Raw genomic sequence first — 16,021 nt, 5'->3', positions numbered from 1 at the left:
GGTTAGAAAGTCAGGCACGTTAATATTGCCTGGGAGACGCTGAACAACATGGCTGCCATACATATACAGTACAGTATATGTGATGTTGTCTAAGGGCATGATCATTGTTGGTTGGCTGAGACACACAACGACCAACACAGCTCTCCTCATCTCTGCCCTTGGCTCATTTATTGACCCAACGCCCAATGTCAACCAACCGATGGCGCTGAAGGACCCCTGGTTCTGATCCGTCATCCTCCCTCCTCCTGCCAGCTGCTCTGCTCACTCATCCGTTACACAGCCCTGGGGGCCACTAACAGCCCATAAAGAACACAAAACAAGATGATGAAGTATAGAATCTTTTCATTTCTAAAGACGAGCCTTGCAGCCAAACGTAGGTCTGAGGCAGGGCCTGATGCTTCCATCTAAAGGCCTACTCCGGACCAGCTTGAAAAAAAAGACTCAAACAACGGAAGCACCGAATGGTGAAGTTAGTCATTCATAAAGCTGTTTGGGAGTAATACCCGATATAGCTAGGAGCAACTCTCAATAAAAATGTTTTGAAAGGTTGTTTGTCTCGGCCCCTAAAAAGCCGGTGAAGGGGGCTCGGAGGGGAATATTTGACTCTGGGCGCTGTACAAACTGTACAAACAGCCTAGCCACTTCTGAATCCTGTAGTTGAAATGTCATATGTCAAACTGTTTTAGGAGAAGCTAATAAAAAAACGATATATCGCCCAAAATACGAATACTTTGACCTAAATGGAAATTTCCGGACTTGAATCATTGTGCAATAACACAGCACCAGGATGTCATATCAGCTAAAAAATTACAAAATGGCTAATGTGGGCCATTAGTTGGCCATATTGGATACATTATTCCATATTCACTATCTCTAGCACCATACTATGTGAAAATAGTATTGGGATATGGAATCGTTTTTCCCCTAAATCTATAGCATAGTATAGAGGGAAATTAAAACTCTCAAACTCTTGTTCGCTGAATGTCTTTACTTGCTGCAGCAAATTCGACTGAACATTGATTCACAATTTTAAAATGATGTGGCTCACACTTAATCAAAAAAAATTGGAATATCATAGTGCTTTAATGCAACAAGGGAAATGTGCAAACGTCATTTTTAATTGGTATCCATCACTTGCATCTTCCATAGTGGATATTGCAGTAGGGCCCTTCCCCTTCCCCTCTCTGGGCTCGCTGCTCAGCTGGGTGGGCGGAGAGCAGCAGCAGCAGCAGCAGCTGTCAAAGGTGGGCAGCAGACCTATCAGCTCTCTCTCACCCCTCCTCCACAAGGAGCCTTCAAGCGAATCAAATGCTGCTTTCTAGGGCAGCACCACACTCAACATGCAAGAGGCAGGGGCACAAGGAAGCTCCATATACAGAGCAAGCATTACAATGAGCCTGTCCTCCGGTTTCTACCTCCGCCAGCCTCCCCTGGTACAGAGAGGCGTGATGCCCGCCCTGTGCCCTACAGGCCTGAAGCAGCAGGCTGGGAAGCAACAAGACCAAACACAAAGACCAACCTCCACATGTTGAGACTGCAGCCTGACTGTAGCTATAGATATGACTGTAGTTATAGATATGACTGTAGTTATAGATATGACTGTATTTAAACATATGACTGTAGTTATAGATATGACTGTAGTTATAGATATGACTGTATTTATACATATGACTGTAGTTATAGATATGACTGTAGTTATAGATATGACTGTATTTAAACATATGACTGTAGTTATATATATAACTGTAGTTATAGATATGACTGTAGTTATAGATATGACTGTAGTTATACATATGACTGTAGTTATAGATATGACTGTATTTATACATATGACTGTAGTTATAGATATGACTGTATTTATACATATGACTGTAGTTATAGATATGACTGTAGTTATATATATGACTGTATTTATACATATGACTATAGTTATAGATATGACTGTATTTATACATATGACTGTAGTTATAGATATGACTGTAGTTATAGATATTACTGTATTTATAGATATATCTGTATTTATAGATATGACTGTAGTTATAGATATGACTGTAGCTATAGATATGACTGTATTTATAGATATGACTGTATTTAAACATATGACTGTAGTTATAGATATGACTGTAGTTATAGCACCGGTACCAGCCTGGCAGTGTGGCACGTTGTGGTTGCGATGATGAGCACGCAGCTGAATATCTGGGCTAATAGGTTCTCATCTCACTGGAGACTTGTGTTGTCTAAAATAGGCCACCTTTCTCATTCACTAAAAATAGGACGCCGTTACGGTAACAATGTCATGAATTAGAAAGGTTTGTACTATATAAACCTGCAAAACAAAATGGTCTGCATACTTAATGGTGTCTAGAATGTACAGCAGTGAAAGAGAGGTTTCAGTATGTAGTTTACCAGTAGGTACGACAGTATATTCGATACCCACCGCGTATCCATTTACAGTCATATCTATAAATACAGTCATATCTATAACTACAGTCATATCTATAAATACAGTCATATGTATAACTACAGTCATATCTATAAATACAGTCATATCTTTGACTACAGTCATATGTATAACTAGTCATATCTATAAATACAGTCATATGTATAACTACAGTCATATCTATAACTACAGTCATATCTATCAATACAGTCATATGTATAAATACAGTCATATGTATGCGTGTGGCTAGTTAGCCAGTGCTATAGAGGACAACGTAACGTGAGCTTAGAATTATAAGGTTCTATCTCCATTTAGGGTAGTTCAGAGATATTGAGCGTCAACGTTTTTACATTCCATTATGTTTTGTGAGATGGAACCTTTGTATTTGATTAATTACTAACTAAAACATGTAAACATTTTAAAAATAACAACACACAGGCATTAATAAACACCTAATGGATCAGATTATGTAAAAAACTCAATTTGGACAAAAATGGAGATAGAACCTTATAATTCTAACGTCACGATAAAGAGGTCTCCTCCTCCTACTCCTCCTCCTCGTCCCGGGGAGATGACCACTCACTGGGAGATGACCACTCACTGGGAGATGACCAGACCACTCACTGGGTTCCTGCTTCACAATCTGTTGCCATACAATTCAGTGGCATGTGGCCCCAGGGCCAGGCGGGTCGGAGGAGAGAGGCTGGAGGAGATCCAGAACACAGCTCATCACTCAAAGGCTACTTAAGGGTTAGTTAGGGTTAATAAGATAATAACGCTGGAAACTCCTACAAAGTCTATTATGTCGTTTAAACCCATGTGATCTTTTCAAATGTAAAACAAGTGTCTAAGCGAGACAGGGATGTCATTCCTTTCGTTACATTTCCACCAGAGGGTGACCATTTTGGCGCACCATACATTTCTTTGCCCACCCATGTATGTTATATTGCTAACAGACATTCTAGTGGGAATTTGTAATCTCTTTGTGAAAAAAGAGTATGGAGATTATACACCTGGCAGCTGAATGTGCCTGACCCCTCTGGCCCGACGCTCGCTCCACTCTTTAACTACTTCATTCGTTTTTGAGCGTGTGCTCTCTTGTCGCCTAGTTTATAGAATACACGCCTGTGTACGTAGAGATGTTCTCAACTGGATCAATCGTGATACTGGTTGATTGATTGATTCATCCTCTAAAGCACTGTGTCCATAGACATGGAGTCATTGAGTAATGCTCACTTACCTTTGCAAACCATCGTCTATCTACCTAGATCCTCCTCAAATATCATTACAGTACAGTACAGTGTTGTTATTGATTGTATTGGTCCAAACCTCATTAATTTGCAAATGTGCCCCCCTATGTGTACCTCAGTATAGGCGTGTGTGTGTGTGTGTGTGTGTGTGTGTGTGTGTGTGTGTGTGTGTGTGTGCGTGTGTGTGTGTGTGTGTGTGTGTGTGTGTGTGTGCGTGTGTGTGTGTGTGTGTGTGTGTCCGTCCACAGCTTTCTAATATACCATGTGTATACTGTTATATGTTTGATACTAAGTTGAAAATAGATACATCATTATTACATTATAAACATTACCGGTTTATACAATTGAATACCTTTGTGGGTATCATTTTGAATGAGAAGTCTACAAAGAGGTGCAAAACCTGTGTTTCAAATATTGAAGAATGTCTTTAGTCGACATAATAACTTCATAGGAAGGCAATGATAGTGCGGTTAGGCAAAGAAACCCCACCCCTATTCCAGCCAATCAAGAAAAAGTACCCTTGTCTCTGGACCTATAGGGTCGCTGTGAGATATCGTGTAGTCAACGTCCTCAGCGCTGATTGGTCGCCTCAGCCATGAAGCAATAGCAGAAGCACACGACTCTCTCGTGATGTGCCTGCATTACGTTGAGAGGTGGAATTCAGTTTGATTTAAGTCTTACCGACAAACATGACTCCTTCTTTAGTCTTTTCCGCCGCCACCGCGTAGCCTTCCTTGGTCTTTTCTGCGGCCACCGCCATTCCTTCTTTTGCTTTTGACAGCCCCTTCATAAACACGTCCATCTTGGCCTAGGTGCTTAGGGGAGATGAACCAGCTAGTCAACACCACCATGCATAGAGTACACTAGACCTATCTGGAAATTGTCAGTGTATGAATATCCACCATGGGCAAGTTGAAATAATACCATACACAAAACTAGCTGTCGCTGTTTCCTTTCCTTTCCTTTTTATTTTTTAAAATGTATTTTATTTTTTATATATACCAGCTGTCACATTGTCGCTTGACTGTCATGTAAACGATGACGAAAGCAACGCCTCCTATGGTCTTTGGTATTGGCTGCAAACCAGCCACTATAATAAAGCCTATTATTCACTCAACCGTTTCCCCTTTTCCCTTTTCTTCAATGCATGCAATATTCAGAGGAAAATGTGTCAATGAAATGGTTAATTGTGCACGCGCTCATTAATTATTACTCACTTGTAATATTACTCTCAATGGCCGAGAGGACAAGCTCGTGCCTTTGAAAGAGCCCAGATACCACCCTACACATTGTGATGGTATAAGAAACATTCTATATGGGGGGAAGGGGAGAGGGAAACAACTTGATACACGATGTTTCCTCGTGTTGATATTAATAGAGGACAATCCTTCATCCCACGACATAATTTCTCCTTCAATTCAAATAATTTTCTTTTATAAGTTATATAATAATGTCGATATGATCATATTTTACATTTACCATGGCTAAGGTGGCACATTTGAAACGCCCAGGAAATTATGAGACAATTATCCTAACAATTACAAATTAAATGCAACAATTGCTCTCTTCCTCAGGTTTCCATTGAGCACTGACTGAACGCAACGTATTTTAATTTCGGCAGAACAATCAAATACAACAAATGCATATTAATAGCTTTGAATGATTCTTGCTGTCATTGTATCAGCGTCCCGTTATAATGTAGTTCTTATTTCACACAAGGTCCAAACCGCGCAGTTTTCTCGCAGTTTTCTCGATGACGCGCCACAAAAATACATCTTTGTTATTATATTAAAAATATGTGTCTTACCTTTCACAAATATGACTTGTGTCCTTATTGTTCAGTGGCACCGTTGATTCAAATATCGCCTATACGAGAGATATCACGAAATGATCACTATAGGTGGGCCTTCCTCTGGATTCTCTCGACCAATAGGGACAGCCCCCTTCGCGGTGCGGCTGAGACCATCACTAGCCCCCCGCCATTGATCATTCCAAGATGTCAGCTGCTTTGGTAGACAACGTGTCGTGTATTGCTTTGGTAGACACCGTGTCGTGTATTAATGGATCGATTGGGGATAATGGGAACATAAGCTTAGTGTAATTGAAGAGCCCCATGTTCATTCTTTTTCACTTTTTTATTTCTAGTGTCTTTGCTTATTTGTGTGGTTGCCTAGCCTACACATTTTATACCATTGCCATTTCCCATTACAGTGCATTGCCATGATTGTGTGCAGATTTGATGATCCTTCAGGAATAGATTACATTTGATTAAATTAGCTTTGATATTATGTTTGTTCAAAGCTGAGCATAGGGCCACACAGTGTGATGCACGTGAGTTTAGTTATTTCTCACGCCGACCATCACCATTAATATTTCCCCCTCCTACTCATAAATACATAAACATTAACAGAATACATTGACAACGCCATGGTATTGGAAGATCCACCTTTTTATAACCACCGTGTTATCAGTTGTAGTAGTAGGTTTTGTATTGCCTTACCATTACATCACATTTACCAATGCCCCGAAACGTGCATTGACCAAATAAGGGGAAATCCATGGATCATACCATTTTAAGTTGGGGGGTTGCGGGGGGGTGGATTCCGAGATCTGAATCACGTTTCTAAGTAAAAAATGTTCGAAGGGTGTAGGCGAATACAATACCATGACATAGTAGCCTACAATGTATCCATCCGCCCAAGCAACCAATTGTAAACCAAATGTAGTCATTTTGAAATTAATATTGCAGTAGTCTGACAGATATTCTGACTTGATGGGACATTTATTAGTAGGAGGTTGTTTCATTTGCACGTGCTTGTGTGTCCGTGCTTGTGTGTATGGTGGTCATGGTGGTGGAGGGGGTGCTTAAATGTCTTCCTTTAGGCATAGACCTACTATTACCTGTAGTGGGGATACTTACATAGACTACTGGATTCTACTGAAATCCTTCTACTTATTGTACACTCAATTGAATGTGCACTCATTCACTTCTACAGGATCAATCGTTGTACAAGACTATACATGTACATGGGGGAGAAGGCAGTGGATGGATCTGGCCATCAGGGATAATTGGCTTATTGATTCATTATCCTTTAGCCACAATAGATAGCAGAATAGATAACATGAACAACAAACTTTTTATTTATTCATAAACAGCATCATAGTGAAGGACCATGGTTAGCATGCTGGCTCCCATGACATTTTGAAGTCTATTGTTGTAGCATGGGGGTGACACACCTTGACCAGCAAACCAATGTTGAATTTCTGAATTGATAGAATGTGGTGAGGGTTCAGATTAGGGTTAAGGTTAAGAGTTTGCTTATGGGAAGGAGAAGTCTCCTGGGATGCGAGTCACACTGTGATTGCAGTGGCTACAGCTGCAGAGGGAAGCGGGCTGGGCGCTGTCCATGGTCCTGAAACACACAGGAGGTGCTGAACGGACAGCAGGACTGCTGACGCTGTCCCTGGTCATTAATTAGTGATTGGATTTATATACCGATTTTCCACCTATTTTCCACAGGCATTTTACATTGTGTAGCACCCACCTACAGTACCAGTCAAAAGTTTGGACACACATTTCCCATTCACCAAACCCTTAAAATATTTAAATCTAAGCTAAAAACCTAAGCTAAATGTTTTGCAGCAGTTATGATTAAACACAAACACTTCTATCAATGTCTTTATCCATTAACTATTGTCTTTTTAAATGTTTTATCTATTTACTTCTTACATTTGCTTTTATTCATTGTAATTTTAATTTTCTTACTATGCTCCTCTTGCCAGGGACGCGGGAAGGGGGGTGCTGAGGGTGCTGCAGCACCCCCTAGCGGCAGGCAGAAGGAGCTCCTCCTGCCTGAATTTAAAAAATAAAAATATTATTCAAACAATAATTTAAAACAATATAATAACTATTGTTGCTTTTGGGAATACAAATAAATGTGTTTTTTGTAATAAATGTAAAAATGTGTTTGTTAGTTTTAATGTTAGTGATCACATGGTCATATCTTGCTAGGGAATCTCTGTGTTCTTTAGCAAAAATGCTAAATCAGCCAGAACAATTGAAGTGGAGTTGGAAGAAGATGCTGAGCTTAACAACACTCCCATTAATGCTCTACTGTCGGACGTTGTTGAGAAAGAGCAACAGACGGCCAGAAACGTATTAGAACTGATATTCAGATCCATCCGATTCTTCGGCAGCGAAGGGCTTCCGTTAAGAGGCAATAACAATCGACATGGAGTGCTGTCTGTAATAATGGTCAACATCATGTTTGTGGACATTGTGGGACACTGTGAGCTGAGTGGAAATTACTGTAAATTCCAACACATTGTTGGTAAAATATTTAACGTTACGTCTTTGTAGTGTGTAGGTGCGTGCGTGCTTAACTATTATTGCCCGTGCATCTGGGGCCCGTCGTTATGCCACTGTGTGCGTGTGAGCGAACGAGCAATCAGCGAGAGGTAGGGAGGGAGGGAGGGAGAGAAATCGTTATAATTTTTTCCCTGGCAATTTTTTTCCCTGTAGCGTATAAAGACAGCACCTCAGCACCCCCAGTCAAAATACCTTCCCGCGTGCCTGCCTCTTGCTGTATTTTTAGATAATGTATGTAAAGCACTTTGAATTGCCCCTGTTGTATGAAATGTGCTATACAAATAAACTTGCCTTGCCTTGCCAATTGAATGGGGAAGTGTGTCCAAACTTTTGACTGGTACTGTATGTGATGTCACGGCAGCCATTATGTGCTAGAAAGCTCACCACACATCAGCTGTCAGTGGATAGGTGAGGAGAGAACCTTGCCAATTAGGAAACGGGTGATTAGGTGGCAATGAAGTACTGGAGGCCGGATTGGGAATTACGGCAGAACACTGGTAGTAGTAACACTACTACTCATGTGAGAAATCCTAATGGGTCTTCAATGGATGGTAAATGGACTGCACTTATATTGCACTTATTCCAAAGCTCTTTACAACGGCCTCGCATTCACCATCCACACACACAGTCACACACCAATGGCGGCAAGCTACCATGCAAGGCACTGGCCCGCTCATTGGGAGCAATTTGGGGTTCAGTATCTTGCCCAAGGACACCTCGACATGCGGCCAGCTGGGGATCGAACCGCCGACCTTGCGATCCTTAAACGCCGGCTCTACCTCCTGAACCACAGCCGCCCGTTCAACTTCTTCAACGTCTTGGAAGTCGGGACCTCGGTTCAACGTCTCCATCTGATATTCTGCAGATTGATATGAAGAGCTTTATTTCAAAACTCTGTATCCATTAGCAACATTTTTGGTCATGTGACATTCATCCATTCAAATTAGAATTATTATTATTATGTAAACAAATAACATAACATAGCTATAAGTTGGTTTCTTTCACGACAGCAATCATTTTCGATTAGAGAGAAAATGGTTGTTTGTTTTGTTGAAAATGGCGGATATAGTGTTTTGCAACTAAACTGAAAAAAGTCTTCATCTGTTTGAATTTGTTGTTCCAAAAGGCCAGTCATCCTGCCACTGCCAAATTAATGATAGATAACTGCCAGAACACGACACTCATTACATGAACTTCACAATCAAAATGTCATTCATATGTGATTTGTATAGGGAATGGTTGAGGCAATGACTCTTTAGTTGCCGCTGCCCTCTGGTGGAATAATGTCACAACTACAACTTTTTTTTTTTTAAAGGGATAGTTAACTCTAAAATCTAATTTCTCAGACCTCAGATTTCTCAGAGGCTGCCGTTTTGCCCCCAGACATTAGATTAATTGTATTGCTTGTTTGTGGTATGCCCAAAGTAATATTATTGGTTATTATTATATTATTATTGGTGAATAATGTTTTTTTTAATTGAATTCCGTCCCTCACATACACTACATAGCCAAAAGTATGTGGACACAATTATGGTCTGGGGCTGTTTTTCATTTGGGTTTGGGCTAGGCCCCTTAGTTCCAGTGAAGGGAAATCTTAATGCTACAACATACAATGACATTCTAGAGAATTGTATGCTTCCAACTTTGGGGCAGTTGGGGAAAGGGGAAGGCCCTTTCCTGTTTCAGTATGACAGTATAGTATGCTCCTGTGCACAAAGCCAGACCTCAGTAATACTCTTGTGGCTGAATGGCAGCAAACCAACCATGTTCCAAAATCTAGTGGAAAGCCTTCCCAGAAGAGTGGGGGCTGTTATAACAGCAAAGGGGGGACCAACTCCATATTAATGCCCATACATGGTTTTGGAATGAGATGTTCATAATATGAGTGTGGTGTTCATACTTTTGGCTGTACTTACTCTGGGTTAGTGTGTCCTAGAATTTATTAGATTTTCTGGTACCAGTTTAGTAGATCTTACTGTACCCACAAATATATTATATTTTAATGTAAAATATATATATTTTATATACATACCGCATACATTTTATTTTACATATCCATAATTAGTTATTGGAGAATGCTTATTTTTTGTGTGAAATGACCAAACCAGTAAAAGATCCTCCTCCTTGATGTCTTAAATATGCTCCTACAGTTACTAGTGATAACCTACAGTTACTAGTGATAACCTACAGTTACTAGTGATAACCATCAGTTACTAGTGATAACCTTCAGTTACTAGTGATAACCTACAGTTACTAGTGATAACCATCAGTTACTAGTGATAACCTTCAGTTACTAGTGACAACCTACAGTTACTAGTGATAACCTACAGTTACTAGTGATAACCTTCAGTTACTAGTGACAACCTTCAGTTACTAGTGACAACCTACAGTTACTAGTGACAACCTTCAGTTACTAGTGACAACCTTCAGTTACTAGTGATAACCTTCAGTTACTAGTGATAACCTACAGTTACTAGTGATAACCTACAGTTACTAGTGATAACCTACAGTTACTAGTGATAACCTTCAGTTACTAGTGATAACCTACAGTTACTAGTGATAACCTTCAGTTACTAGTGTTAACCTACAGTTACTAGTGATAACCTTCAGTTACTAGTGATAACCTACAGTTACTAGTGATAACCTTCAGTTACTAGTGACAACCTTCAGTTACTAGTGATAACCTTCAGTTACTAGTGATAACCTTCAGTTACTAGTGATAACCTTCAGTTACTAGTGACAACCTACAGTTACTAGTGATAACCTTCAGTTACTAGTGATAACCTTCAGTTACTAGTGATAACCTACAGTTACTAGTGATAACCTACAGTTACTAGTGATAACTTTCAGTTACTAGTGATAACCTTCAGTTACTAGTGATAACCTACAGTTACTAGTGATAACCTACAGTTACTAGTGATAACCTTCAGTTACTAGTGATAACCTTCAGTTACTAGTGATAACCTTCAGTTACTAGTGATAACCTACAGTTACTAGTGATAACCTACAGTTACTAGTGATAACCTTCAGTTACTAGTGATAACCTACAGTTACTAGTGATAACCTACAGTTACTAGTGATAACCTACAGTTACTAGTGATAACCTACAGTTACTAGTGATAACCTTCAGTTACTAGTGATAACCTTCAGTTACTAGTGATAACCTTCAGTTACTAGGGATAACCTTCAGTTACTAGTGATATTTTTCAGTTACTAGTGATAACCTTCAGTTACTAGTGATAACCTACAGTTACTAGTGATAACCTTCAGTTACTAGTGATAACCTACAGTTACTAGGGATAACCTTCAGTTACTAGTGATAACCTTCAGTTACTAGTGATAACCTACAGTTACTAGTGATAACCTACAGTTACTAGGGATAACATATTATTGTCATAGCCAGTTAGCAATCCAAGAACAGTACATACTAGATGTAAGAGAGGCTGATCGTGTATACAGCAAGCCAACCATGACTGCTTGACCGCATTTCTTCCTCAAAAATCTTATGCCCAACAATGTCTCAACGGCCTCTCATTCACCCATTCACACACACATTCACACACCAATGGCGGCAAGCTACCATGCAAGGCGCCACAGCCGCCCCCGAATTCACATTCCCAGTCATTTCCCAATCCCCACCACCACCACCACCAAACCCACATGTCCTTATCATAGGATCTTTACGATCGCTGCTCCTGTGTGACGCTTTTACTTCAAATCCATTGAGGGGAGTCAATCAGTCAGGGCAGGCATTATTTAATTTCCATCAATCTGAGTTATAAAACCTGACACAAGCTGAGGCTGCGCCTTATCTACAATTTACAGCGGTTTGGGCTGCAAGTCATTTCCCCATGACAGGCCCGTACACAGCGCATCTGCCGTGGCTAGAAATCACCTGTTTTATCCTTTTCTGTATTCCATGTCATGCATTATAATGAGCCCATCCTCCTATTTCTACCTCCACCAGCCTCCCCTGTCAGGGCTGTATGGTAATAAGAGGAGAGAGAGAGAGAGAGAGAGAGAGAGAGAGAGAGAGAGAGAGAGAGAGAGAGAGAGAGAGAGAGAGAGAGAGAGAGAGAGAGAGAGAGAGAGAGAGAGACAGGGCTGAAGGTAACACACATCTGTGTAACAGGAATTTCTCACCCAGACCATGTTGTTTAAATACTTAATAAGAAATACAATTTCTTTCACCTGTGTTAATTTAAGTCATCACTGATCTGCCCTGACGGGATTGGGCAAAGCAGTGGATTTGAACCCTGGCTTACACTTATTTTATAATGTTAGATCATCAATTATTACGGCATGATGCAAGGAAAGGTATTTGAGCAGGGAGCTAGACACTGTGCTAGATGGGTAGGACGGTTTTAGCTACAGCACATACATGTATTACTTACGTCAGTATGAGTGGATGAGATAACACTCCTACCACTAGGTGGCAGCAAAGACCATTTGATCTCATCCAGGGGGGGTGATTTGTCACTTGCCATGAGGAGATTATTCAATCAAAACTGTTAACAGAGTATCGATTGAATGAAATGCTGACGCACATTCTTGAAGCATGAAACGTGTCGTATTGTATTTCCCTGGAGCTTCAGTGTAACTATGTGAGTTGACTAAGTAAAGTCAAATGCTTTGATTGACCAGAATCCACTCTGTGAGGTGACATCATTATTTGCTGCCACACCGGGCAGCTGAATGTAGCAGAGTTGCTGATAAGAGGGCAAAGCACTGACTTATCACCTTGACCCTTTATCCCCCGAAAACCATGTGACATCTGACGAGAATGATAGTTTTGGGGTCCTCCACAGAACAGGAAACATGTTAGTGTATATGACTCTATAGTGACTTACACTCAATACATCCTAGTATGCATGTGTTCATTCAACTGCCATGAATTTGTCACACAAACACTGAAGGCTAGAGTGTAATATGCACATCCCAAAATAACTTGATTAATATTCTGTTGGAAGTCGTAATGTTTGGGGCAGAATTATAGCACTGGGTTTTCTTTCATCACACAAATACCTGCATGGACCCTATGATTGTATATTGGATTTGTGCTATAAAAGCATCTCATATTCAATCCCTGTATAAAGAGATTATTTGAATTATATTATACCTTTATTAACTGTATATATGGTGACTATGTCTACTGTATATTCAGCTATATTCAAATTGCCCTTTCATTATACCGGTAATAAAGACTTTTCTAAAAGTATTATGCAAAACCTCTACATAAAGTAAACCCTAAGCAAACCTAAACATCCCTTGCATTCAAACTGAATTCAACAGATTAAGAGCAAGAGCACCTTCGCCTCTGATGCCAGTGTGACATCATTTCATTGTTACTGACTGTAAGCCCTTTCACCAGCGCAATTTGATCACTCTATATTGATGATCGCATACCCATTTCTGAAGCTACATGACTTCAACAACACGCACTCTTTGAACAGAATGATCATTCACACTCTGTGTGTGTGTGTGTGTGTGTGTGTGTGTGTGTGTGTGTGTGCGCGTGTGTGCGTGTGAGCTCATGTGTGGATGAGTGTGCTCATGTGTGCATGTGTGTGTGTGTGTGTGTTTGTGCGTGTTAAGTACTCCTCCTAAAGTGGCTGCCCATATTTTGTATTTCTATTTTATTTTTGCCGATTACATAAACTCATTTCAGTTGGCTGGTTGCCTGAACAATCGGCTGCTATCAATGTTTAAACATACTGTAATTGCGTTATGTAATATGTGTTCTTGTGTTTTTTAGGGAAGCCAAACAGCTGCGGCTACTGGCTGTTTCCACTGTACACTGTGTGAGGCTGCATCTACTGTAGTATTTTTGGGAATGTATTTTCAGGACGAGGCTGTCAGTAAAATCAATACTAAACACCTGATACAGGCCTGGTATATCAGTGAACTGTGAGTTGATCATAGACCTCTGATCATAGAGTTTTAGGAAGTCAATAACTTTTTAGTTTGAACAAAAATGCTCTAGAACAATGCACAACTGTGACGCAAAGACACCACTGGAAAAATATCTCATCTGCCTCAGAGTGATACAGCAAGCCTTGTTTACTATGAGGTCTGAGTTCCTTCCACCAGATGGCAGCAGAGCCTCAAGGAGAAGCTTCTCTCAAGGTAAGATGGTGATGCAATAGACAAGCTGTCAGAAAACGAATGGTGCAGTATCCGAACCACAAACCCTAATAGGGTAATACAGGATACTAGCTCATGTTCACCATCATCGCAGAAGACATCATGTTTTTAGAAGAACTGACAGACTCACGAATGACTGCAGTGCATCTCCCAACATTTCCCATATGGCGTTTATACCTGAGGGGACAATTAAAACTAGAACACGTTGCTTATAGCTACTGTGTGAATGTTATGTTAACATAACATAGTCGTGTGTTTGTTTGTGTGCATGTATGTGTGTGTGTGTGTGTGTGTGTGTGTGTGTGTGTGTGTGTCAACAGTAAAATATTATATGTGTAACATTTTGTGTTATTCATCAATGCAGAACTTTACTAACTTTTATTTCCCACAATGCCACACACATTTGTTTATCTTTCCGGTATGGTTCTGTAAATAGAAACACACAACAATGTAGAAATGCAACCAACTAAAAATAACAAATGCAGCATGTCTAAATAAACATGTAGCCTACTGGACACGTCTAAATAAATATATAGACATATCTCAATAAGGCAGTATGTATAAAAACAATATTTAGATATGTACATAGGCAAACAGCAATGTCTATGTAAATCACTGTAACACCATACAGCAACATCCCTGACTGCAGAAATAGGATCTTCTAAGATGTATATGCAGTCAGGTGATCTAGCTCGCCAGAGAGGTCAGCGGCAGCAGATTGGTGACATTAGAGGTTAGGTCTTAAGTGTGCATGCGTACGCCTTTAAACTAGCAACAGGTGCACATCAGGAACATGCACTGACTTAATAATAACAGCAGACTAAAGGTGACAACCATAGGTGAACCGTGCAAACTACGTGCAAAAACTATAATGGATGTAAACAAGAACATGCATCTGTAAGTAACACAACTTTGCAATCACATCACAAACTAAGGAATTCATTATTATTCCAAAGTCAAGACAGGAGAGAGGAGCAATGTGGAGTCGAACAACAACAGTGTGTTTCACTGTGATTAGTCAAAAGTAAATTGTTTACAGGGGCATCATTTGCACTACAAAGAACACGTTTCGTATGAAGATTTGTCAAATGCAATTGTTGACATTGCTATATAGCACAACCCTCTCCTAACGTCAACCCAATGTTGAGAGTAAGGCTGGCTGCTGCTGCAGGTATCGGCCTGTATGTCTGTATACCCTAACATCAAACGAAGGTACAGATAAGACGACATCTACTGTAGCTGTTCCAAAAACACTTGATCCTGATCCATGTTTTTCAAAAAAATACAACAATCCACAACTGATTGTATACCCTTTGGAAATCATACCTCAACCTTTCATCTCTGTACTGGACAGGCAGAGATAGAGCTCAAGATCAATTTGAGTAGATGCACTCCAAAAAGTGTCAGGAAGGATGAAAGTCTGTACACAGTAACACAAAAATACACCGCAAACAGCAGTAGTGCCCATGGATAATAATGCAGCATTTCATGCGCTCACCGAAATAGACATAGCAGTGAGAATGTCATGCGTTTCGGAGGCAGGTTCAGGACAAGCATATGGTCTGAGACAGGCAATTTTTTCAGGCAAAAAATATAACTACACATCTCTGTTCTGACAACATTTTGGATGATTTTTTGGATGCTCAGGCTGAAGTTCATAGAGAAATACTGTGTGCTTTGAAGTGTTACAAAATGCCTTTTATCAGTAGAGCCGGCTGACACGCTTGCCATATAAAGTGCTCTGATTGGGAAACCGGTAAGCTAATGAGTTTGCCCTTGTAGCTTCTCCAATTTGTACAGCCTTCTGTGCCAAGGCCT

The 16,021-nt window shown here is 40.2% G+C and overlaps 1 protein-coding gene across 1 annotated transcript in view; it reads right to left on the bottom strand.

Annotated features, from left to right (window-relative positions):
* Positions 1-4,492, bottom strand: part of sncb (synuclein, beta) — a gene marked incomplete at both ends in the record, with an annotated part of 10,147 nt that extends 5,655 nt beyond the window's left edge. Inside the window, one exon of the mRNA XM_080527120.1 lies at positions 4,372-4,492. Within this exon, the coding sequence (XP_080383246.1) occupies positions 4,372-4,492 (121 nt within the window). The remainder of the gene's footprint in view (positions 1-4,371) is intronic.
* Between the last annotated feature and the right edge of the window lie 11,529 nt (positions 4,493-16,021).

This window comes from Nansenia antarctica, assembly GCF_963989245.1.
Source record: "Nansenia antarctica genome assembly, chromosome: 3".
Classification (NCBI taxonomy): domain Eukaryota; kingdom Metazoa; phylum Chordata; class Actinopteri; order Argentiniformes; family Microstomatidae; genus Nansenia; species Nansenia antarctica.
The sequence above is the reverse complement of the archived record's forward strand: the minus strand, read 5'-3'. Positions and strand labels throughout refer to the sequence as shown.